The sequence below is a fragment of the Carlito syrichta genome, unplaced genomic scaffold, assembly GCF_000164805.1.
Source record: "Carlito syrichta isolate Samal-C Ts95f unplaced genomic scaffold, Tarsius_syrichta-2.0.1 Scaffold302409, whole genome shotgun sequence".
NCBI classification, from domain to species: Eukaryota; Metazoa; Chordata; class Mammalia; order Primates; family Tarsiidae; genus Carlito; species Carlito syrichta.
Window position 1 is genome coordinate 356790 of NW_007246505.1, and position 26336 is coordinate 383125.

The 26336-nt window shown below is 36.7% G+C and overlaps 1 protein-coding gene across 1 annotated transcript in view; it reads left to right on the forward strand.

The window, feature by feature from the left end:
- Window positions 1–26336, forward strand: part of LOC103258926 (serine/threonine-protein kinase MRCK alpha-like) — a 57319-nt gene that overhangs the window by 26972 nt on the left and 4011 nt on the right. Inside the window, exons 8-14 of the mRNA XM_021711618.1 lie at window positions 3115–3220; window positions 4381–4517; window positions 5177–5313; window positions 15810–15891; window positions 17473–17689; window positions 18793–18855; window positions 20281–20877. Coding sequence (XP_021567293.1) covers window positions 3115–3220; window positions 4381–4517; window positions 5177–5313; window positions 15810–15891; window positions 17473–17689; window positions 18793–18855; window positions 20281–20877 — 1339 coding nt within the window. The remainder of the gene's footprint in view (window positions 1–3114; window positions 3221–4380; window positions 4518–5176; window positions 5314–15809; window positions 15892–17472; window positions 17690–18792; window positions 18856–20280; window positions 20878–26336) is intronic.

Below are 26336 nucleotides of genomic sequence, written 5' to 3' on the forward strand. Positions count from 1 at the left end.
TAGTTGCTCAGGGTGAGATCCAGTAAATAAGAAGGGTGGGACAGGGGTCATTCTGCCTTTGGTCAAAAACTGTTGAACACCATGTTTCCTGTAGTTCTGTGTGGGCAGGTGTGCTCATAAAACACCTGTCATGAAATACACATGAAATACACAAGCACTTTGAAGGAATCTACAAAAAAACCCCCTCAAAATCATTAAACCAAATGCAGCCTCTCACAACAACCCTAGCTGGCACACTGATGCTGATGGGTTACTAGAACACTTAGTGGGGGGGGGGTCTGTCCTCCAAAAGATAATTCTGGGTTATTTTGGGTCCCCTCTCGCATTTTTTTAAAGCTCTGTTAAAATTTTAGTTTCACTGAGTCTTATTCTATTACCTAGTATAATTATCTTGCTAACTTGAGGAATTGTTTGATTCTTGTAATTTTGGGGGAAAAAATTAACTTGCCTTTATTTCTTTTTTATTCCCTTCATTCAGATTGTAGATTCTGCTCATCTTCCAGTCCACACGCCAACAATAAGGAGAAAGGAATATCATAGTAGAATCCTCTTTCCTCCTAAGGTACTTGATTTCGTTGTAAGTTTTGTAGGTTAACATTCTATTCTTAATAATAATAATTCATTTTTGTTCTCTGTTATTGCCCTGGCATTTAGTGAAAAAGTTTTTTTCCAGAGTTATATTTCTCAAAACTCAGGTCAGGTGAAAAAATAAAGCTAAAGAAAATCACACTAAAAATTCTTGTTGCAATGCACCAAAGGCAGAAGTGAAATACTTTGTGAAATTTTCAGAATAATTCTTTTCTCTTCAGCAAGTTTTAGTGTTTGTATCAAGCCCTGTTAAGAACATCTAGACAATGATAAACTAACTTGAATCTTTCCTCTGATACTAACTCAAGGGACCCATATCTTATAACTGAGATCAGGATAAATTCTAAATTTATCTTTTAATTAAATGTAAATCTGAAACCACAGAAGTATTAAAAATGTTCTAGAATAACTAATAACCTTGGAATAGAGAAAGCCTCTCTTTGGTTTTTGAAGTAAGAGAATGAACTCAAAACATAATTTAAAATGACAAGGGTATTCAAAGTATTTCTCTTTATTAGCAATAAGTAACCAGATGTTACAACATTCGAAATAAATTCATAAATATAATATAGTTTTCCAAAATACTAAAGGTTTACAGTGAAAATCAAGAATGAAATAGAATTACCCCGTATCACTATTAGTATTCAGTAATTTCTTAAATATTCTAGGAAATGCAGTAAGAGATGAAACTAAAAGGACTGAAATAAATACTGGAAGATAAATCTCTTTCATACTGTGATTGACATAGCTTTTTTCCCAGAAAACTTGAGACTTCCATTTTAAAAAGTTCACTAAAATTAGTGAGACAAGCCGGGCTCGGTGGCTCAGCCTGTAATCCCGCGCCTTTGGGAGGCTGAGGTGAGTGGATTGCCTGAGCCCGCGGGTTCGAGACCCGCCTGGGCAACTTGGCGAGACCTCATCTCTACAATAAATCAAAAAATCAGCCGGGCGTGGTAGCGCATGCCTGTAATTCCGGCTACTCGGAAGGCTGAGGCGGAAGGATCTCCGGAGCCCGGCAGGTCGAGGCTGCAGTGGCCGGGAGCAGCCATTGCACTCCAGTCTGGGTGACAGAGTGAGATTCTAACTCCAAAAAAAAAAAAAAAAATTAGTGAGACATGTTGGATATAAGGTAAATATACAAACAACATGGGCTATCTCTATTATATAACAAACAACTAAACAAGAAACTAGAAAAGATTCATATGCCAATAACAAAAACATAGGTCAAAGAAAACTAGGAATAAAATAAACATGGTGAACTCTCCATTTTGCAAAAATTAATGTATGATTTTAAGGCATTTGATTAGAATCATTTATAATACAAAAAGGGTTCCTTTCTTCCTTCCTTCCCTCCTTCCTACCTTCTTCTTTCCTTTCCCTTTCGACTCTGGTTAAGCACGGTAGATTAAAAAATGAATGTATGTCTGCTTTCTTCTGAAACTCGCTAAAGTTAAAACAGAGTAGACAAAAAAAGTCGACATGATTTTGGAAGATGCAAGCCTGCGGGAAGGGTTAGCAGAGCCGAGAATCTAGACTGTCAAGTGCTTAGAAAGGGTATGCCAAAAAGAAGTAAGAACCCTCAAAAGACTCAGGGATCAGAGACACTAGATCTCCAGGAGGGATTGGTGGTGGGAGGTGCTGAAAGCACTCATTAGAAGCCAATTTGAGACCTGGGAGCAGGTAGACCCCTGTACCTAGGCCACAGCTCTGTCCGTCTGACAGATGAGGACATAGAGACACAAATAAATTGAGACAATGTGTCACAAAATAATTGGAGAAGCCACACTTTTATCATAATTTACGTATTGCCAATTTATGCTAGCAATAATTTGAGGGCAGAGAGGCACAATCCAGAATTGAGAAATCCACTGGGGATGATCAACTTGTGTCTGAATCTGTGAAGATATTGGAAGTTGAAGTTCTTGGAGTTTCAACTAGAAATTTCAGGATCCTTCTTTCTAGGAAGTGTCATGTGACCTGCTTTATAAGAGTTTGCCAACTCATGAAGCAAATTGTGTTTTATTGACAGTAGAAAATGAAACACAAGATTTACTATAGAGAACACATTTTGAAATTATTGTTTCTTTCCAAAGAAGATGTCATATAAAAACCGCAAATTTTGTCACCTGCTGCATAAAAAGTATGTGCACATAGGCAATTCTCATTTAATCCATCTTTAAAGAAAACTCTGAAGAGTGTTTCAATCCAGAAACCATCTTTTCAAATGCTCAGAATATACCAGCACAAATAAAAGCCAGGCTTCGTTTACCTGGTTCCAAAAACTTGAATTAACATCTGAGGGCCACATGATGATGATAATCATTCTTTTGGTAATTTTTAGGATCACTTGCTTGATATTTTCCAGTTAAGAAATAATTAAGGGACAAGACTCTTAAATGCCAGTGAGAAAGCAAGCGAGCTCCTTTTCTTTGTGTGGAGATGAATTTGGACAGGATAGGTTTGAGGAATCACCAGATTTCCAAGCCATTGAACTATGGGTGTGTGTTTGGTGTCTGTGTTTTGTAGAATAAGAGCCACCGGTTTTTCCTCACGTCCTTCACTGTCCCGACCAAGTGTCACCAGTGCACGTCCCTGATGGTGGGCCTGCTGCGGCAGGGCTGTGTCTGTGACGGTAAGGCTGAGACGGGAGGGTCGGGTGGAATCAAAGCCAGGACGTTCATGCCTGAGTCATGACACAGACACTTTGTTTCTCTTCGTTGTATAAGCATGACAGTAATCTGATGGCTTCACCAAAAATCTCACTGAGTCTGCCGTACATTGGAAAGATTAGGGGGACGGTCGCTGGGCGCCCTGGGAGGGACCTTTGCATTGCATGGGCCTTGTCACCATGCCTGTCATCACACAGGGTTGGCCTGCAGGCAGGGCAACATCTGTGCAGAAAATGTGCTTAAATACATTTTGTTCCCTGCAGCGGTGGAGGAGCTTGAGGCCCAAATCCACACGTTTATGAGGCAGGAGGAAGGAATGCCAAACCGGGGGCGTCACAGTTTTATTTGACTTGTTTAACTTATTACAGTGAATGCTATTGAAGAAAAGCAGTTTATTTGGGGGACTATTCACCGGTCCATCACAGTGTCATTCGAGACATTTTGCCCCTCGTATTGAAGAACAGTTGGTTTCTCAGCCAGCCCTGCCCAGAGCTCACCCAGAGACGTAGCAAGGAGCAAGACAGACTCCTGCGGGCTGCATCAATCTGATTTTCCCTCTCCCTCCCTCGCTACTACACAGAATGGGGTTTAAAAGGAGGAAATAGGGGCTTTGCGTTTTCCTAAGGCTGCAGAAGCTGGCTCTGTGTTGAGCCCCTCCACTGGGCCCGGGACAGTTGCCTTCAGTGCTGGGAGAAGACACAAATCAGGCTCCTGCCACCACCACTGCAGTCCTGCAGCCTGCTGCCGCTGCTGCCAGGGTCAGGGAAGACGTTGCCATGTGGGGTCTGCAGAGTCAGGATGTCACCTGCAGAACTGAGAAAGCTCATACCACACTGGGATGTCATTGCTGCAGCTGTGACTGCCACACTCACTCTGTCGGCAGCCACGCCAGTAGAAAACATGCTCTGTAGCCTCTCTCTCTCACAGCTGGACCTGAATGCTCACGCACATTTATCTTATTAGCCGAATTTAAATCAAGCTCGAAACCTTAGTTGCAAGGGAGCTGAGGAATGCCATTTTTAGCATGTCCACCTCTGCCACAGTAGACAAAATTGCAGTGGAGGGCGAGGCCGTCAAACCATCACATTTACTGCAATCTTATCTCTTTGCTTCCTTCCACAAGCATGTGGGTTCTTGTGCCACACAACTTGTGTAGAAAAAGTCCCACAAGTTTGTCCAGTGCCTTCTCAGCAGAAGAAGGATTCCTTCTGCCTTGACCCACGGGAAGGCACGGGCACAGCCTGTGAAGGCCAGGTCTGGGTAAGTGTCAATATTTTGACTTTAGATGAACTTCAAAAGTTTGTCAATCATCTCACGTTGTGAGCACATTGGTCATAGATGATATTTTTAATACACAATATGTTATGTTACGTGCTATTGCTGATTTTTGTTCTATCCTAAGAAAATGACTTAAGAAAAAAATTTAGCTGTCCCCAATAGGTTATTTTGAAATCTCCTTAAGTTTTCTGTTTAGACCTTACCTTGTAATGAATAAATGGTGAAATCTCTACAAATGATGTAGCTTTGACTCCCAACCACCTGGAACAAATTAGAATCTAAAAGCGAAAACTTTTGAGACTAATTTAAAATCTGAGTTGAATGTGAGGTGTGGTGCTATCAAATTTGAGTATAAAGCTACCAAGAGTCAAAGCTGTGACTGTTGTGTAAATGGATCACTAGGTGTTAACTGAAATGGCATCAAGTTTATTTTTGCAACACAAGAGTCATTCAGTCCTCAGAGAAATTGCATTGTTGTTTAAAATTTTATTTATGCTATATAGTTCTGCTCTGTATCTTGAACAAGAAAAGTGACCCACTTATAACGCATTTTTATTCTTTTAATTTCATATTAAATAATCGCATAGTATTTGAGGTTTCAGTTTGGATTGCTTTTGTCTTTAAAAAAATCAACACTAAAGGTCCCAAAGAAAACAGGAGTAAAAAATGGATGGCAGAGAACATTGGCTATAGTTTGCGACTTCAAACTCTTTCTATATGATATAAACGAAGAAGACTTGAAACCCAGTGTTGTAGTGAGTCAAGTGATTGATATGAGGTAAGCTTTGAAAAGGAGAATGTCTTTTATAGAAAAGATGTTAATAAAATTGGTTGCTGACATTTTCTTTAAATGATGTTTTTGCTTAACTTTAATGTTATGTTAAATTCCTAATTTTCTCCATAACCTATTGAACTTTAAAATAGAAGATTTTTGCTTAAAGTTTACATCACTACCTTTGAGCTATGGATTATAATCCAATGTGAGAGATTTTTGATCAAAGTTTATTTTCTTATCGTGTGTGTGTAGGTATATAGTAAGACAGGAAATAAACCTCAAAACCAGACATTTAAGAAATTGAGATGTAATTCATGTACTATAAAATTCACCATTTTAAAGCATGCAATCCACTGGTTTTCAGTATAGTCACCAGATTGTGCCACAATCACTCCAATCTAATTTTAGAATATTTTTGTATTCCCCCAAAAGAATCCCCACAGCTATTAGCAGTCACTACATAAGCCCCTGTCCCCAGCCTCTGTCAAACACCAATCTCTTCATCTTTTTTCCTCTATGGAGTTGCCTGTTCCAGATATGTTATATAAAAGGAATCACATAACATGTGGTATTTTGTGACTGGCTTCCTTAACCAAGCATAATGTTTTCAAGGTTCATCCATGTAGCGTGTATGAATATTTCATTACTTTTTATGTTGATACCCTTTATCAGATTGAGGAAGCTTCCTTCGATTACTAGTCTGTGGAGTATTTTTACCTGGAAAGGGTATCAAACTTTGTAAAATGCTTTCTAGGGGGTCTATTGGGATGACCATACAGCTTTTCCCCCCTTTATTTTATTAGCATGTACATTAAATTTATTGGTTTTTAAATCTAGAACCAACCTTGCATTTCTAGGATAACTCTCACTTGGTCATTGGCTATACTTCTTTTTATATACTGCCGGATTTGGGTTACTATAATTTTCTGAGAATTTTTACTCTATGTGCATACAGATTATTGGTCTATAGTTTTCTTTTCTTGTGATATATTTGTCTGATTTTGGCATCAGGGTAACAATGGCTCAGATTGAGTCACAAAGTACTTTCTCTCCTATTTTCTTGGAAGGCTTGTCAAAAATTTGTAATAATTTATTTTAAAATATTAGGTAAAATTCACCAGTAAAGTCATCTGGTCCTGGGGTTCTCTTTATGAGAAGTTTTTTTTTTTGAAATTTATGGTTCAATTTCATTACTAGTTATGAAATTCAATTTCATTACTAGTTTCATTACTAGTTACTACTATTTAGATTTTCTATATTGTGTCTTTCTAATAATTTTTTTCATTTCATTAAGATCATCAAATCTGGGGGGTGCCACACAGGAGCGCATACAAGATAACACCACAGCTCCAGATATCAACTTCAGGGCCCGCGTACAATCTGACAAAAAAGATAACACAGATTTGAAATACAAGTATCACTTGTTCTCATGTACATACAAATATAGATATATACTGTTTCTATGTATGTGTAGGGTAGATTCAGTACATAATGATTCAGTACGTGAAGGTCTTTAATGAAGTCCGTGGTTTGAATACTCAACAGTTGTTCCCTCAAAGAGAATAACTGGTCTAACCAATTATTATTCAAGTTTGCCAAATTAATAGGGTATTTTTGTGCATCACAAAAGCGTTTAACATTTACATTTTTTAAATGGTTGATTTTTGAGGGAACCACCAAAGCAGGTAACCATGAACTTAAAAAACAATACTACAGTATATAGACTAAATGTTTTTTCCCATAGAACTATTACAAGAAAGGAAATGTACATATAATAGAATTTTTGTCCTTGGAACACCTATTTTAAAGAATAGCCGAAACATTAAAGTACCTAACTAGTACTGTGTAGACAGTAGTTACTCTGTATCATGTCATCTTGAGTACCTATTACTTGCATTTCTAATCACTTCCTAGATCACAGGACTATGGTTAGCTTTGATCCACCTATGCCTAGAGTGTTACTCCTTTTTTCTTCTCATCTTTCTATATATTAAAATTCTCCTAATAGCACATTCAAACCTAGGTCTGAGGAAACAAAGTAAAGCTCTACAATTCCAATGAAAAGAATAGAAACTATTTTTATAAAAACTGCTGTCCACCATTTATATGATCTGCTGTATTGTTCAAACTCCTTGCAATGGAATGAATGTTTATGTACCCCCAAAAGTCATATGTTGAAATCCTAACTCCCAAAGTGATGGTATTAGAAGATGGGAACTCTGGGAGGAGATTAGGTCATGACAGCAGAGAACTTATGAATGTGATATACAAGAGACCCCAGAAAGAATACTTGTCCCTTCCACCATGTAAGGTTACAGTGAGAATACAATAGTCTATGAGGAAGTTGGCCCTCTCCAGTCACCAAATCTGTTGGTACCTTGATCTTGGATTTCCCAGCCTCCAGAACTGTGAGAAATAAATTTACATTGTTTATGATAATTAAAAAAAAAGATTATGGAATTTATTGGCATAAAATTTCTGATAGTATTCCCCTTTAATTTCTGAAGGATCAGTAGTAATGTTGCCTTTTTCATTTCTGATTTTGGTTATTTGAGTCTTTTCTCACTTCTTTTCTTGGCTAGTTTAGCTAAAAGCTTATCAATTTTGTTGATTTTTTCAAAGAACCAACTTCTGTTTTTTACAATTTTTTCTATTGTTTTTCTGTACTCTAATTCATTAATTTCTACTGTAGCCTTTATTATTTCCTTCCTTCTGCTTGCTCTGGGTTTAGTTTGCTCTTCTTTTTCTATTTTCTTAAGGTGGAAAGTTAGGTTTTTAATTTGAGATCTTTCTTCTTTTCAAATGTCAAAATAACACCTATAAATTTCTCTCTTATGGTTAAATTCCTAATTCCCTCTAAGCACTGCTTTTGCTATATTTTGGAAATTCTGTCATGTTGTGTTTTTGTTTCCATTTGCCTAAAAGTATTTTATGTTTTCCCTTTTGATTTCTTCTTTGATCCATTGGTTATTTAGGAGTATAATTTGTGCATATTTATAGGTTCCCCCCATTTTTTTCTGTTATTGATTTTTAATTTCATTCCATTGTGGTCAAAAACATACTTTGTATAATTTCAATCCTTTTAAATTTACTGAGATTTTTTATGGCCTAATATGTGGTCTGTTCTGGAGATAGATACTTACTGTATTTTGCTGTTTGGGGTGAAACGTCCTATACATGCCTTGTTGAGTTATGGAACTATTCAAGTCTATTTCCTTGTTAATATTATGCCTAGTTGTTCTTTTCATTATTGAAATTCAGGTATTAAATTCTCGACTATTATTGTCAAATTGTCTTTTTCTTTCTTCAGTCTCTAAAGTTTTTGTTTCATAAAATGTGGGGTCCTGTTGCAGATGCATATATGCTTGTGTTGCATATTTTGGTGAATTGACCCCTTTATCAACATAAAATATCTTTATTTACCTCTAGTAACAATTTTTGTCTTAGAATATATTTTTCCTGATATTAGTATCGACACTTCAGCTCTATCTTGGTTACTGCTTGCGTGGGACATCTTTTCCCTTTGTTTTACTTGCAGTCTACATGTGTCTCGAAGTCTAAAGTGTATTACTCATGGACAGCAAAGAATGGAGTCATTTTTCATTCAGCCTTTAAACAGCTTCATCTATTTTCATTTCATATAATTATTGGTGAGGTAGGAGTTACCTACCATTTTACTGTTTGTTTCCTGTATGTCTTGCATCATTTGTTCTAATCCCTCTCTACTGTTTTCTTCTGTGTTAAGTAGATATTTTTGAATGTACTATATTAATTTTTTTCTTATTTCTTTTGCTATATATTTTAAAATTCTTTTCTAATGGTTTCCCTGAGGTTTAAAATTAACATCTTAATTTACAACAATCTGGTTGGGCTAATACGCATTTAATTTCAATAGCATACAAAACTGCATTCCTATATAGTTTCAGTCTCCCTTTAGTGCTGTTATTATTGTACCATTTACATCTTTATACATTATATGTCTATCAGCACAGATTTGTAATTATTGCTTTTTGCAACTGTCTTTTTAATCATATAGGGAAAAAAGAGTTATAGATGACATATGTATCATATACAAATATATTTATATTTACCTATGTAACTGCCCTCCTTAGCACTTTTCATGTGGATTAGAGTTACTACCAAGGGTCCTTTCATTTCAGACTGAAGGACTACTTGAGTGTGTCTTGCAAGGCAGTTCTGCTAGTGATGACTCCTCTGAGTTGTTGATTATGTGGGAATGTCTTTATTTGTTCTTTATTTTTGAAAGATAGTTTTGCTGGGTGTATTATTCACAACTGACAGTATTTGCATCTGTCTGCTAGGGATACCATAAAGAGATATGAACTGGGTGGCTGAAACAACAGAAATTTGTTTTCTCACAGTTCTGGAGCCTGGAAGTCCAAGGTCAAGGTGGTGACAGGGTTGGTATCTTCTGAGGATTCTCCCCTTGGTGTGCAGGTGACTGCATTCTCACTGTGTGCTCATATGACCTTTTCTGGCACATGGCATGCATTTCCGTTTTGTCCTTTTCTCTTGTTGTAACAGCATCAATAATATTGGATCAAGGTACAGTCATATGCCATCATTTAACTTAAATTACATCTGTAAACGTTCTATCTTCAAATATAGTCACATTCTGAGGTATACTGAGGGTTAGGACTTCAACATATGAGTTTGGGGAGACAATTCAGTACACATCAGTATTTTTCTTTCATCTCTTTAAATATATCATTCTATTGTCTTCTGGCCTCCATGGTTTTTGGCAATAATTCATTTGTTAATCTCATTGAGGATACATTATACATGATAAATTGCTTCTCTCTTGCTGCTTCCAAGAATTCTCTTCATCGCTGTCTTTCAACAAGTTGTTTATGAGATCTCTAAGTGTGAACTTCTTAAAGTTTATCACACTTGGAATTTGTTGGAGATTCATGGGTGTGTAAATCAGTATTTTTCATCAAATTTGGGCAATTTGTAGCCATTATCTATTTAGTTATTCTTATGTTCCTTTTCAACTCTTCTCTTTTTGAAACTCCTATTATGCCTATTTTAGTGTACTTCGTGTTGTCCTACAGATCTCTGAAGCTTTTTTCATTTGTATTCATTCCTTTTTCATTCTATTCCTCAGATTGGCTAATTTCAATTGACCTATCTTCAAATGCAGTGATTCTGCCTTCTGTTAAAATCTTCTGTTGTTGAACTTCTGTCATAAAATTTTTATTTCAAATTGTACTCTTCAATTTAAGAATTTTCGCTTTACTTCTTTTATAATTTTCACTTCTTTTTTGCTGCACATTGTTGCCATGCTTTCTTTTAGCTCTTTAGTCATGGTTTCTTTTAGAATATATTTAAAACAAATGAGGTAGGTCTTTGTCTAGTAAGTCCAACATTTGAGCTTCCCCAGGGACTGTTTTTACTGACTGATTTTTTCCCCGTGTGTTGTCATGCTTTTGTGCCTCTTTGTACATTTCATACTTTTTTGTTGTTGTTGAAAGCCAGACATTTCAAATAATAAAACTGACAACTTTGGAAATCAGATTGTTGCTGCTTAATGTAATTGCTTGTTTAGTGATATTTCTGAACTAATCTATAAAGTCTTTATTCTTTATCATGTGTGTTCATTATAATCCCTACTCTGCTAGCTCATTTATCAGCTAATAATTAGGCAGAGATTTTTTTTAAAACACTGGAAACCAATACCTCTCCTTGTCTTTGCTGAAGTGCTCTTAAGAGTATACTGAGGAACTCCTTCAACACTCAATCAGGAAGGTACCAGCTCTGTCTTAGCCTTCACTTTCTGCTGTGCAGAGCCTCAAGAATAAAGGGAAAAATGATGACTAAAATCTTCCCAAATTTGATGAAAAAATCAACCTGCACATCCATGGTCAGCCAGAGGTGAGACCATATGGCCTTCTTAGGTCTTTCCTGAGCACGTGCATAGCCCTGGGCATGTGGATGGCCCTGTGCATGTGGGTGGCTGTCTAGATTTCTAGAAATATGTCAGAGCTTGCAAAGCCCTTATGGACACCTTATTCCCTAGAGTTCTTAGAAATGGAATAATAAGCAAAATACTTGCTCCAAAAGAAGGCATCAAAAGTGGAAAAGGGTAGCAAAGAACATGTGAATTGAGTAAAAACTAACAACAAGATGATAAATATAACTTAACTGTATCAAAAATCATGGTAAATGTATGAGTTCTAAGCATCCTAATTAAAAGGTAGAGATTACCAGCTTTGATTAAAAGAAAAAGACCCAGCCGGGCTCGGTGGCTCAGCCTGTAATCATGCGCCTTGGGAGGCTGAGGTGAGTGGATTGCCTGAGCCCGTGGGTTCGAGACCCGCCTGGGCAACTTGGTGAGACCTCATCTCTATAATAAATAAAAATTATCCAGTCATGGTAGTGTGCGCCTGTAGTTCCAGCTACTTGGAAGGCTGAGGCAGAAGGATCGCCGGAGCCCAGCAGGTCGAGGCTGCAGTGGCCGGGAACAGCCACTGCACTCCAGTCTGGGCGACAGAGTGAGACAAAAAAAAAAAAAAGACCCAAGTGCATCATGCCTACAAGAAAAGTATTTTAATATAAGAGTATAAACACATTAAAAGTAAAAGATTGAAAAATATATACCATGAATCAAAATAAAGCTGAAGTGGCTATATTAATATCAGATAAATATCAGTAGATATTCAATAAAAGAGGATGAAAAAAATGTCAGATGATAATGATAACAGGGTCAGTTTTTCAGGAGGACATAACAATCCCAATAATAATAATCTTTTATATATGTGATCACAGAAATTAAACATAAATTAAGCAAACAGTGATGGAATGCCAGAGGGAAATAGACATTTCTATAGCTATAGTCGGGAATTTCAATACCGTTTCTCAGTAAATGGTAGAACACACAGACAGAAAACCTTTGTAGACAAAGCAGACCAAAAATAACAAGCAAGATGATTGAATAACTTGACTTGATTAATATCTACAAAACACTCCATTCAGAATAGCATAATACATATTCTTTTCAAGCAAACGTTGAATATTTACCAAGTTAGGACACATTCTGTTCCTAAAGCAAGTCTCAAAACGTTTAGAGTGACTTAAGTCTTACAAAGTATGCTTTCTGATCACATTGAAAATAAATTAGAAATTAATAACTCCTAATTATTAATAACTAATTTAGAAGAGAGAAAGTTTCAGACCAGTTACCTTAGTTCCACCTTAATAAACTAGAAGAACAAATTAAATACAAAATAAGATAAATAATAAAGATTAGAATGAAAATCAACGAGGTAGGGAAAAAAATAGAGAAATATCAGCAAAACCAAAAATTAATACCCTCCAGAAGGCTGATCTGCAAATCAATAAAGAAAATAAATTGCTATTATTGAGAATGAGAGAGATTATGTCAGTACAGATTTTTACAAAAACTAGAAACAGAGTAAGGATGTACTGTGAACAACTTTAGCTAACAAATTTGGTAATTGAGATGAAATGCAAAATTCATTTGAAAGACACAAATTGCTATAGCTCGCTCAAGAATAAGTAGATAATTGAATATAAGTATTAAAGTAAATGAATTTTAAAGTAATTGAATTGAATTGAACACCATTCATTCAAAGAAAACTCTAAGTCCAAATGCTTCACTGAGGTTTTTCTTTCAAACATCTAAAGAAGAATCTACAGAATCTACCAAATCTACAGAAGCTCATTCAGAAAATTGGTGAGTAGGAACCAGTTCTCAGCTTACTGTATGAAGCCAGAATAACCTTGATACTAAAGCTAGAGAAAGATACTATAAGAAAAGTACAAACCAATATTCTTTGTGAATTTAGATGCAAAAATGTCTTTACAAAATGTTAGCAAATTGATTCTTACAATGTATATAATTTATATTGCACAATGAGCAAGTGTGGTATGTCTAAGAAAGGCCAAGTCAATCAATGTATTTCACCATAATTAATTAGTGAAAAAAATCATGGGATCTTGTTAATGAATGCAGTAAATACTTTTGGCAAAATCATATATTTATTCTCCATGAGCGTTTACAAGGGTGCTTCCTTGTTCTAGTAAAAGGCATCTGTAAAAATCCTACAGCTAGCATCATAATTCGTAGTAAAGACTCAATGCTTTCTCCCTTGTCTTGTCAGGAACAAGACAGGAATGTTTGCTCTTACCACTCTTACTTAACAGTGCACTAGAAATCATAGTCAGGCAATAAATTGAAATAAAATGCATCCATGTTGGGGAAAAAAGCAGCAAAGTTATTCATAAACAAAATGAACATCTATGTAGAAAATTCAGTGTACTATGCAAAAAAGCGATTAGAATTAATAAATGAATTTATAAAGATTGTAGGGTACATGATCATATACAAAAAACTATTGTATTTCTTAAAATTAGCAATAAATAATCAGAAATTGGAATTTAAGAAGCAATATTATTTACATTAACATCAAAACATTAAATTCTTAGGAATAAATCTGACAAAAAAGATGTATATGACTTGTGCACAGAAAAGTACAAAATACTGATGAGGAAAATGAAAGCAGACCTAAACAGGGAGATATACTGTGTTCTTTCATTAGAAACCCAATATTTTAAACATATCACTGCTCCCCAAATTGGTCTGTAGTTTCAACATAATCTTAATAAAAATTATAGTAGGCTTTTAAGTTTTTTGGGTAGAAATTGAGAAGCTGATTCTAAAATTTGTAAGGAAATGCAAAAGAACCAAAACAGGTGAAATAAACCCTAACACATTTGAAGAATTAACCTTGCCTGATTTCAACAATAAAACTATAATTATAAAATCTAGAAATATATATATTGTGTATATATAGGTTTATATTTGTGGACGTGTATTTGTATAGATATACTTCTGGATTTTCTACTCTGTTACTTTAAAATATACAGTATTTTCAATAAGTTGCAGAAGGCATCAACAAATGGTGGTAGAACTTAAGCTGTCCTTATGAAATCAACTTTGATTTACACTTCTTACCATATACAAAAGTTAACTCAAAATAGATCATGAAACTAAATGTAAACTTAAAACTATAAAGTGCCTAGAAGTAAGCATAGGAGAAAATCTTTCTGGTTCTTGGATAGGGCAAATTATTCTTACATAAAAAATTTCCAAAAATTTTAAAATTAAAAACTTCTGCGCTTAGAAATTTACTGTTAAGATATACTGTTAAGAGAAGCCACGACTTGGAGAAATATTTATAAATCAAATATCTGACAAAGGACTTGTATTCAGAATGTATGAAGAATTCTCAAAACATAATAATTAGAAAATATACCACCCAAATCCAAAACAAGCAAATAAGCACAAGAATGGGTGCTGAACACCATTGCTTATTAGGAAAATTCAAATAAAGCGACCACTAGACATGACTACACATCCATTAGAAAGGTTCAAATTAAAGAGACAGACTGACAATTTCAAGTGTTGGGAGGATGCGGAAGACCCAGAACTCTCACACGCTGCTTTGTAAATCATACAGTCACTTTGGAAAACAGTTTGGTGGTTTCTTCAGTGAAACACATGCCTACCATATGATCCAGCCATTGCACATCCTCAAGAGAAATCAAGGCATATGTCCTTAAATAACTTACATGAATATTCATGGCAGACTCATTTAAAACAGCCCAAATTTGAAACAACCCAGATGTCCATTACAGGTCAGTAGGTAGATGGTGGCATATCCATATGTTGGAATATTACTCTACAAGAAAAGGAAATGAAGTTATGGTCCATGTAACAACATGAATAAATCTCAAAATAATTAGGCTGAGAAAAAGCAGTTAGACAGAAAGAACACATATTGCCTCTTGCCATTTATATAAAGTGCTAGAAAATGCAAGCTAATCTGGAGTGACAGGAAGCAGATCAGTGGTTGCTTGGGAAGGAAGGATTACAAAGCAGGTCGAGGCTGCGGTGGCTGGGAGCGGCCACTGCACTCCAGTCTGGGCAACTGAGGGAGACTCCAACTCAAAAAACAAAAACAAAAAAAAACACACAAAAAAACACAAAGCAGTTCCGTGAGACTTGGGAGGATGAATGTGTTGATGATCTCTATTGTAGTGATGGTTTCATGGGCATGTACATAAATCAAACCTTATCAAATTGTACACTTCAAATATGTTCAGTGTATTGTTTGTCAAGTAGATCTCAGTTACACTGAAAAAATACATCAAGTGAGCTGATTTAGGGGCACTGGGGCTTCTTCTAGGGACCATGGCTGTGGGGTCAGCCTGAAGCTCTTCTCCACGTTCTACCAGATTGTCTGAATCCCTGACAACCTAGAATTAACTTTGAGTTTCTGATAACATGTTGCTGGCCAATCACTGCTGACCCAGTAGTTTCTTTGACCACTATCAGTTACCACACAAAAGAATGTCAGAGTTCAACGAAAGAAAAACCGAGAATTATGCTTATGCATTGTCTCTTCCCAGTTCAGATGATTCCGCTCACCTGGAGTGTTCTGCTTTTCCATCAGGGATGCGGCATTTTCCGTCTGTTCCCTGTGGCCCTCTGATTGTGTTCCCATCAGGAGGCAGGAGATGACCCGTATGTTTCAAGTAAGTGTCCTGGCTGCCTTGCATTGCCTAAGGATGTGTCTCCTTTCACCTCTGTCTCGCCTGTTCCTGGGGACCAAAGTTCCTGGGCTGCTGCAGGTTGAGATGTCAGAAGGGCTAAAAATAATTTCCCCTCTCTCCCACCTACCACAACAATTCTCTCCCCTACTCTTACTTAGAAAGATCTGAAAGAGTTGTTAGCACATGTCACAATCTTTCTCCTTACAGGTGAATCTAGGATTTAAGACACAAGTATCTCTGTGGGTATCCTTTGGTTCCACACTAGGGGTATGCAGATCAGCTGTTAGACTCACAGCTGGAAACAGGGGGCTGACAGGGAAGGACAGTACTGGTGGGTGAAAGAAGAGGAAAATATAGCAACAGAGAAAGAAAGCCGGTCTTAGAGAGTCAGATTTGCAGGCTGCAGACCCGCAGGACCCCTCCATGGGTGGAGTCCAGAACCAGAGACACTTTGCAAAATGAGTTTCCTCTGAGCCACCTCTTTGAAGTCACAATTCAAATTCAAACCAAGACAGCCACGTGGAAAAATCAAGGCAGTGTGCAGTTTTTCAGTCTCTGAAAAAAAAAATCAAAGCTCCGCTGTTTAAAAATACATGCCAAAAAATTAAAGTGATTCTGGGATGGACTACATAATGTGACAGAAAGAAAAGGACTGCCTTGACTTTGTTTGGCCCATATGAACCATACAGAAGTAGTCCTTAGTCCCTCAAGTTGAGGATATAAACTTATTTAGACTTTACGGAAACCTAAAGAGACCCTACAAGACTTAGCCATTTGGAATCGACTAACAGAGTGGGAACTTGGGTCATTTATTATGGCATTGCTGCTTAACTGATATTTATTAAGAAAGCTTTATTTATAAATTTAGAGTTCTTCTGATCTAATTGTTTAAATTCAAATTTGATTTGTCATTTATTAGTAATGATAGAAGTTGTAGGCATATAGCAGACAGAAAACACAGGTATGTCTGAACAAGTCTAATTTATCTACACAAAACTGCAGAGCGTTGCATAATATAACAATTGTACGATGACTGCCACTGCAAGACACGTTGCCCTTTCAGAGATTTTACAAGGGGTATAGCTGTGTCTTAGAATGGATGAAATACAGAGTCTCTGGTGCCAGACTGCCGGGGTTCCACTCCTCTGTACCCCACTTTCTTGCCTGTAAAATGGAGAGAACAGTAGTGCCTGCTTCCTGAGGTTTCTGTGAAGATGAAATCAAATCATGCATGTAAATTTCCTGGAGCCGTTCCTGGCACAGAATCAGCACTCTATAAATAGTAGCTATTTTTATTTGATAAAGTACAATGTGTTATTTAGTCATAGTACTCCGGTATTTTTATGAGGATTAAAATAGAAGTGATCCTGACATTCGCAGAATATCTGACCCTTGCTTTTGGCCTGGGGTCCAATGCTCACATCGTTTATTCTTCTAGCCAAGAAGAGGATAATTGTGTTAGAGGTATGATTTGCCAAAGATGAGTTTAAATACAATGCTAAACAGGCTGGCATAAAGAGTGTTTGCTTTCTTATAACATAGGTATTTTTTAAATCATTCTAGGTCACAACTTCTCAGCTCTCAGCACCTAGTAATAAATATTCAATCCCAATATTAGCAGATAGCGAGAATGAGAAGAGTGAGTGGGTGGAAGCGCTGAGTGGATTGCACACGATGCTGAAAAAAAATCATTCCAGAGACCGCTCAGTCTATGTTCTGAAAGAGGCTTATGGCAACAGTCTATCTCTGATCAAAACCACCCAGGCAGCTGCAATCATAGGTATGGATTTCCAACCCCACTAGGTTCATATCCCTCATCACGATACCCAGATCAAATTCTGAAAAACTTAGGTTTTTTCACAGCTCATTTGGCAGCAAAATCTGACCTGAATGAATGTGAGACTGTCGGCTTAACCTCTTCTTCGTATGCCTAGTCATAGGATAGTCTACAAAAATATGAATGTTTGCTTACATGATGGTTCTCAGGCTCTGCATGATATGTTTTAAAACGTATAGTGATACCTTTCTCAAATCTGAAAAGTTCTGAGTCTCAGAACACATTCGACCTCAAGGACATCTCATAAAGGGTATGGCACTGTGTAATAATTGTCCTACTTTGAGGACAAGGACTGTCATTCAATTCTATACACTCAATGCCCAATACTCAGTAACTAAATGGAAAATAAGTGAATCAGTGAATGAATTACTAAGATCAATGTTCACCTTTTTTTTTTTGTCAATAAACCAGAGTACTTGTATTTCCCAAACACCATTTCATCTGAATTAGATGACAGTGACAGTAAGCCACTTAGTTATTTATTGCTGAGTGACACAGAGCAAGTTACCAGACTTCCTTGTGCATTACTTTTTTCCCATGTTATGGGGAGAATGTGAAATGGTGTACGTAAAGTTCTGTTCTTCATGTTCAAGACCTTCATTTAATAAATGCTATCTTTGCACTTGAGTTTTAATTCTCCCTGTAAATACATATATCACATTGCTCTTACTATTCAGGTCAAGACACAAATTAGATTGTAATTTTTTATTTATAAAACAAATATTTATTTACAGCAAATTTGAAAGCTTATTATTACTTTAATATTATACTTCTTCAAGTGTTTGTAAAGTTGACTTTGTAATGATCTTTCTATTGAGAAAAGTTATTCTTATTATACTTCTGCAATCTGAAAAAATAGTAATGCAAATTAATTATTCTTATATTTTATCATTTTTACATATGCTAAATCTATATTTAATTTTAATTAATTTTGTTGATTAATAAAATTTGAGCTTTTTCAACATTGATGAATTTTGTCCATTTTATTAGTGTTATTCAGTGTTTGCCAACAAAACCTGATGTTTTTATTTATGTGTCCAATGTAGATCACAAAAGAATCGCTCTGGGAAATGAAGAAGGGTTATTTGTTGTGCACATTACCATAGATGGTAAGGAGAATCTTAACTGCTCTTTAATAACCTTAAGCTCTAATAACAATATAATGTCAGATTTGTTCTCTCTTTCTCTTCTTTTTTCTGTAAATGAAACCTCCCATATCTGGTTTGATGTATTTACAAGTCAAATAAATACTGTTCTAACTTCCATAGATTCGTGATCCCCCTGGAATCGATATATTTTTACAGGTGATTTTATCTAATAAGTCTTCTGTTAGAACTCAGATTATCATTTTATAGTTGGTGCATGATAAAAAAATACAATTCTGTTTTCTTCTTTCGCCTCCTATTCCCATCCTCACTATTATGCTGGCACCACACAACATGAAATTGGGTGTTTCCCGAATGAGACAACAGAGTTCTTTGTTTTTGCTTTTATAGTTGTTTGAGGAAGAAATGAGGGACTAGATGAAATAAGGAGGTGCCATTCTCGTATAGCTGGCCCTTTTGATGTGTTCTGCTCTAATGTTAGTTTACATAAAGGAGACCCCCATGGGAAGACCATTTAGCCATGCTTTCCATTGAACGGATTCATGGTGTGTGGTTGACTCTCTTCTGGTGAGGAGGCCCAGGTAAGATCCACCCAGGTGTCCTGTCTTTCCTTTACTGCTCCTGTACCCCAAACACAGAACAGAACAGTGCCTGGCAGGAAGTAGGCACTCAACAATTACTTGAGGAATAAATGATTCAACTTAGTACTAGGAAAAAAAATGTTTTTTTCCCTAAAGAAGTAATATGTTTCCATTTGTCAGACATAAAGAGGTGTTTGCTTCACTGCCTCGAATCTCAGGCCTAAATTTTGTGTTTTATTATGCTAATTTTAACTGAAATTATTAAGGTAATGATATATCTCTGGAATGATTACCTTCTTTTTTACCAATATAATTTTTGATTTCTTATCCTTATCTTCCTATCCTTTTTTGTCCTTCTCAAACCTAATCCATGAATTTGTGTCTGTAATTTTATCAGGACCTGACTTAAATCTACTGGGAGAGAATTTAAAAATAATAACATTTTATTTCATTCGTTTGTATTAATATCAATTCTCTTTATATTGTTCCCTAGGTCACCGAGTCTCTGTTCCTCTTCTTTTTTTTTTTAATCTTTTTTTCTTTCCCTACTTCAGTTTAACTATTTCTATTGACTCCTGTCTTCAGTCTCATTGTTCTTTTTTGACTCCCATTGACTATATAGAACCTAACTTAATTAATTGTGAGAGAATATAAAATAGAAGGCATTCATAATTTAAAAGTGATTTATTTTATTTGTAGCAAAAGTACTCAGGTTGATGACATTGAGAAGATATATCAGATTATTTTTTGAAAGCTTTCTTAAGTGCTTTAGGATACAATTGGGGGTCAAAGAAATATAAATTATTCTGAATTTGAAGATGACTTACAATCATGTTTGTTTATGTAGAAGTTATTCAAATTGGTGACATGAAAAGGATTCATCAGATCGAGCTCATCCCACACGGCCAGATTGTTGCAGTGATCTCTGGACGAAATCACCACGTGTATCTGCTTCCCATGTTAGCTTTGGATGGTCAAAAGACGAAGATTCACAAGCTGCCAGAAACCAGAGGGTGTCTGGCCATGGCTTCTGGAACAATGTGCCTTGGTGCCCATGTGTGCCTCTGTGTAGCTAGGAAAAGTCGCATCCTCTGTTTTGAGCTATTTCAGAGCAAAAGCATTTCTCACAAAAAATTTAAAGAGGTCCAAGTCCCAACCACCATTCAATGGATGGCCATCTTCAGTGAACAGCTTTGCGTGGGATTCCAGTCGGGATTCCTGAGATATCCCTTGAAGAGAGAAGGAATCCCATATAGGATGCTCCATTCACATGACCCCACACTGTCTTTCATTGAACATCAACCGATGGATGCTCTCTGTGCAGTCGAGATCTCCAGTATTGAGTATCTGCTATGTTTCAAGAGCATTGGGATATATATTGACAGCAGAGGCCTCCGATCCAGGCCGGTTGAACTGATGTGGCCAGCGACTCCAACCTATTGCTGTAAGGCTGCTTTACGATTTGTTTCCCTGTCTTTCTGTATCTTTCTTGACTTTATTTTAGTGCCATTTCCTATATTCTAATATTGTTAATGGCAGGTTTTATTTTAAAAAACAGCATCACGTAAGGTTATTCCTAACCTTAACTTTAAAGCAGAATAACTTTAATGACGTTATATCTAAGTCATACATTTGAAATAAACCAAGCCTTTAATTTTTACTACATTCATAAGATAATTTACCTTGAATGCATTCTTAAACCACATTATTGTTTTTTGTAATGCTCCTAAATAGATGTTTTTGTGGTCACAGAAAATATATTGCACATAAGCATTAATCTACCACAAGAAATAGTTACTAAGTAAATTACTTTTTAATTTTAGTTTGCATAAAGTATACATATAATGCTTCCCAAATAATTCTAGTCTGTCTTACACACACACACACACACACACACACACACACACACACACACACACACACACACATTTTTTGAGTCAGAATCTCACTCTGTTGCCCAGGCCGGAGTACAGTGGCACACTCAAGGCCACTGCAGCCTTGACCTGCTGGGCTCAGGCGATCCTTCCACCTCAGCCTTCAAAGTAGCTGGAACTACAGGCACACGCTATCATGCCCATCCTATTTTTTGATTTATTGTAGAGACAATGTCTCACCAAGTTGCCCAGGCTGCTCTTGAGCCCCTGAGTTCAGGCAATCCTCTCTCTTCAGCCTCCCCAAGTGCTGGGTTTATAGGCTTGAGCTACCATGCCTGGCCTCTGTTTTATAATTTTATTGAAGTTGTTCCATGCTTTATTTATTTATTTATTTTTTGGAGTTGGAGTCTCATTTTGTTGCCCAAGCTGAAGTGCAGCGGCATGCTCATGGCCACTGAAACCTCGACCTGCAGGACTCACGTGATCCTTCCGCCTTAGCCTTCCAAGTAGCTGGAACCACAGGCATGTGCCACCACACCTGGCTAATATATTTTTTTTATTTATTGTAGAGATAAGTTCTTGCCAAGGTGCCCAGGTTGGTCTTGAACCCTTGGGTTTGGGCAATTCTCTCACCTCCACCTCCCAAAGTGCTGGAATGTGAGCCACTAGGCCTGCCTCTAGGTCATAATTTTAAGAACATAAATATGGTCTCTGCAATTCACTTAGTGAATAGTAATTGAACACTTCATGTAAGTAACTACCTATGCTGAGAGCTAAGGGCCCAACAGTAAAGATGATAACTTGATAAGCCTAGTCACATCCCCACAGAGATCACAGTAATAAGAAGAGATCAATAGTTAAGTGAACGCTACAGTAGGGAAATAAATATTGCTACTGATGCACACAAGAGGGGTGCTGATACTAACTGGTGGAGCTAGAGAAGTGACTTTTTTTTCTTTTAGCACTTTTACGATCCTATTCCACTCATTGTCTTCTGTCTTTGACTGTTTCTGATGAGTAATCAACCATTTTTAAAAATTGTTGCTTGTGTCTTTTATTTTACTTTGAGTTGGAGTCTCACTCTGTCATCCAGGCTGTAGTGCAGTGGCACGTTCATGGCTACCGCAGCCTCGACCTGCTGGGCTCAGGCAATCTTTCCGTTTTAGCCTTCCAAGTAGCTGGAACTACAGGCATGTGCCATCACGCCCAGCTAATTTTTTGATTTACTGTAGAGATGAGGTCTCACCAAGTTGCCCAGGCTGGTCTCAAGCCCCTGGGCTCAGGCAATCCTCTTGCCTCTGCATCCCAAAGTGTTGGGATTACAGACGTCCAGTCACTGTGCTCAGCTATTTGTATCATTTCCATTTGGCTGCTTTTAGGATTCTCTTACGATCTTTGGTTTTCAGGAATTGATAATAAAGTGCTTTATTCCTCCTGCTTGGGTCTTGCCAAACTATTTAGATTTGAGGGTTGGTATTTTTTATTAATTTTGGAAAATTTTTCAACTGTGATGTTTTTAAAAAAGTTCAGAAATTATCTTTACAGAAAAATTTAACTTATTTTTTCGTTCCTTCTGAAGATCTGATTGTTTGTATATTAGACCTGCTGATGTTGTTTCCCATATCATTGAGGCTGTATTCTTTTTGTTAAATGTATCTTTTATTTCTGCTTCAGTTTGGATAATCTCTATTGATCCCATCTTTGGTTTTACCAATATTTTTTTCTTCAGGATCCAGGAACTGTTAAGTATTTCAAGTACTTTATTTTGATTGACAAATGGAGATTATATTTTTCTGTTTGACAATTTTAGTTTTTTTTTTTTTTAAATTTACATTTGTTAGCTGAAATTCTCCCATGTTAATTAATTTTTATCTTTTTCACAAAGTCCTGAACTATTTATAATTATTTTAACATCTGGTTCATCTGTGGGTCTGCTTTTATTGACTATTTTTTGTGGTTGTATCATATTTTCTTGCTTTTTCATATATCTTATAATTTTTTATCTTCTACTGGACATTATGAGTAATAGGATGTAGAAACTCTGGAGTATATTATTTTACTCTAGAAAGTGTTGTGTTTTATTCTGGAAGGCAATCAATCTACTGATGAATCACCTTGGTTTTGCTGAGGTTTGAATTTAGATTTTGTTAGGGTGAGTCTGTTTTGGCTTTTCCTTTTGTCCTTACTTCTATAAAATGGCCCTTCTGAGGTCTCAACTTAATGCCCAGAATTTTCATTAATATCTCTTCACTATAAGTCAGAAATCTTATGTCTTTCCAGCATTTTACTACCTCTGAAGTTTCTGTTTATCTATCAATGCTTCAAGCAGGCATTGCAGTGTTTTGCTCTATGTGTGTGACCTTCAGGAACCTTAAGGAAACTGCTGTGCTAATTCCTGGAATACTTTTGGGAATTCCTTCCTTTCTGGTACTCTGCCTAGCAAATTTCAGATACATTAGCAATCTGTTTTCTCTGCCCAGCAGAGCTTCTACTCTCTGCTCGGGCTCCATTTTCCTGTACTGCAGTTTGGAAATTACCCTTAGGCAGAGGATTGGGGAAACATAGAACCCACATTTCATTTTTTTAGGAATATCAGCCCTCGCTGCTTATTAAACAATACCTGAAAACAACAAGCTAATCTGCGTTTTGTGAGAAACTGTAAGTTCAGAGTGTTTCAAGCATGGAATTCAATATGAGGGTGCAAGAAATAGCCTAGAGGGGCTCTCACAAGCCTGATTACTGATTAATCAAGGACTGATGTGGTTAGATTTGCATTTGAGAAAGATTCCTAGGCTCTGATGGTAAGATTAAAGATAATGACACAAAACTGGAGGCCAAAAGACCAATTAGGAGGTTTTTGCAGAACTTTTGGATTAAAATTATTAAAATTATGTATGATAGAAGATGGTGGGACGGAGAACAGAGGATTTGAGGAACACAAAGGAGATATAATGAACAAAACTTTACGCTTGATTGGAAGTGGAAGCTGAAGGACAAGAGAATAAAAAATGATTCTCAGGTTTCTGATTTGAACAAGTGAATGAATGTCTTTGATATTTACTGAGATAGTAGAACATCAGGTGGAGAGGATTTCAGTGGGCAGGGGAGGAAGATATATGGTCATTTAAAAAATTTTGTTGTGTTGTTGAAATATTTTAAATCAAATCCCTGACATGTCATTCCATCTCTACACACTTTAGCATGCCTCTCTACAAATATGGAAATTGGCAACCCCCTCAGGTCCCCTCCCACTGTGGGGGCTTTTCTGCCCTCTCAATAAATCCTGCTTTCTAAAAAAATAAAAATAAAATGAATAAATAAAAATTTAAAAAAGATAAATAAATTTTTTCAATCACATCGATCACTCCTAAATCAATTATCAATGATTCTGGTTATCATTCAATACATAGTCCATATTCAGAGACCCATAATTATGACAATCATGTCTCTTTTTACAGAATATTTGTGGGAAGCAGAATCCCAACAAGGTTCACACACCGCACACCATTGTTTTCTCTTAAATATCCTCTGGTCTTGAGGAGTCTTCCACACCACTGATTTGCTGTCCTGCAGAAGTTCCACAGTCTGGATCTGTCTTTTTGTTCATCTGTGGTGCTTTTCAACTTTTTCTTCTTCAATACTCGGAATTTCCTATCATTGAAAATGAGCTCTAAAGGCTTTTAGTAGGAATACTTCATTAGCAGTGCTGTATACTCCATCCTGAAGCACGTCAGGAGGCACACAATGTCTGGTCATCACATTTGTAGTCATGCTAAACTCAGTGACTAGTTTCTGGTGTTGTCAGCCTGATATCTTGGACACACTGAGTGGGAGAGTAAGCAGACTGAATAAAGAAAAGGACTTACGACTTAGAGGAAGAGAAACCTGCAAAAGAAACTGAGAAGGAGAATTCAGGAAAACAGGAGAAAAGTCTAGAAAGCAGCACCATAGGGGTGGAAGAAAAGCAGGTCAAATGTCACTGAGTAGTCAAGGAAGACAGAGATTGAAATGTGTCTGTTGGTTTTGCAACAGTTGGTTGATAACTTGTAGTGCCAGCAGCTTTAACGGAGGGGTTAAGGTGCAAATCAGATTGCTCGCGGGTGGATGGTGAATGGTGGTGGAGAGTGGAGAGCGTGGGATGTAGGTGACGCTATCAAGGGTGTGACTGTAAGACAAGGGAAGGGGAAGGGAGACGGTGCGTAGGAACAGGGTGTTGAGGAGTGGCATTGCGTTAACATTGTGGTTGTTTTAATGGAGAGTCGTTCGTGCTGGGATGTCGAAGACGTAGGGACCGCAGGGGGCTATTCATAACAGAGTAGAAACTTCCAAAAATGTGACTGGCTGGAAGGTGTCACTGCTTTGTTCGTTAGTTTCATATGCTTTTCTAACTTTATACCATCCTTTTTTGTTGTGTGCTGAACTAGTTGAGGAGACACCGATTTTAAAATGGGATGAAACTGGCGGTTTTTCCCCTTTGAAAAACTTCACCATGGCAGGTCTTTCTGCCATGAATCTCCCTTCTTCCCCTTTCTCTTTTTCTCGCTAATAAGCTTTGTTTGAAAACTTAGAAATAAATAAATAAAGTATAATGTGATGAAATTACTTTAATAAAGGTGTTGTTAGATGAGGATGCTAGAATGTATTTTTTGTCAGACTTTTACAGCATGTATTGAAATTATGCTGTAATTTTACCCATGTTCATGTAATTTTACCCATGTTTATTGTTTATATTTATTTAAACCAAGTATATTTTCACCATGGAGGTAGAGGAAAGGCGGATCAAATGTCATTGAGTAGTCAAGGAAGACAGAGATGGAAACGTTGTCTGGTGATTTTGCAACAATTGGTTGATAACTTGTAGTGATAGTAGCTTTAATAGTTCAGGTTTTGAGGTAGCTAATATATGATAAAAATATTGTAATGGAATTCTCTCAGGTTTCTAATCCGAGGTTTTTTTTTGTTTTTTTTGTTTTTTTTGAGTTGGAGTCTCAGTCGCCCAGACTGGAGTGCAGTGGCCGCTCCCGGCCAC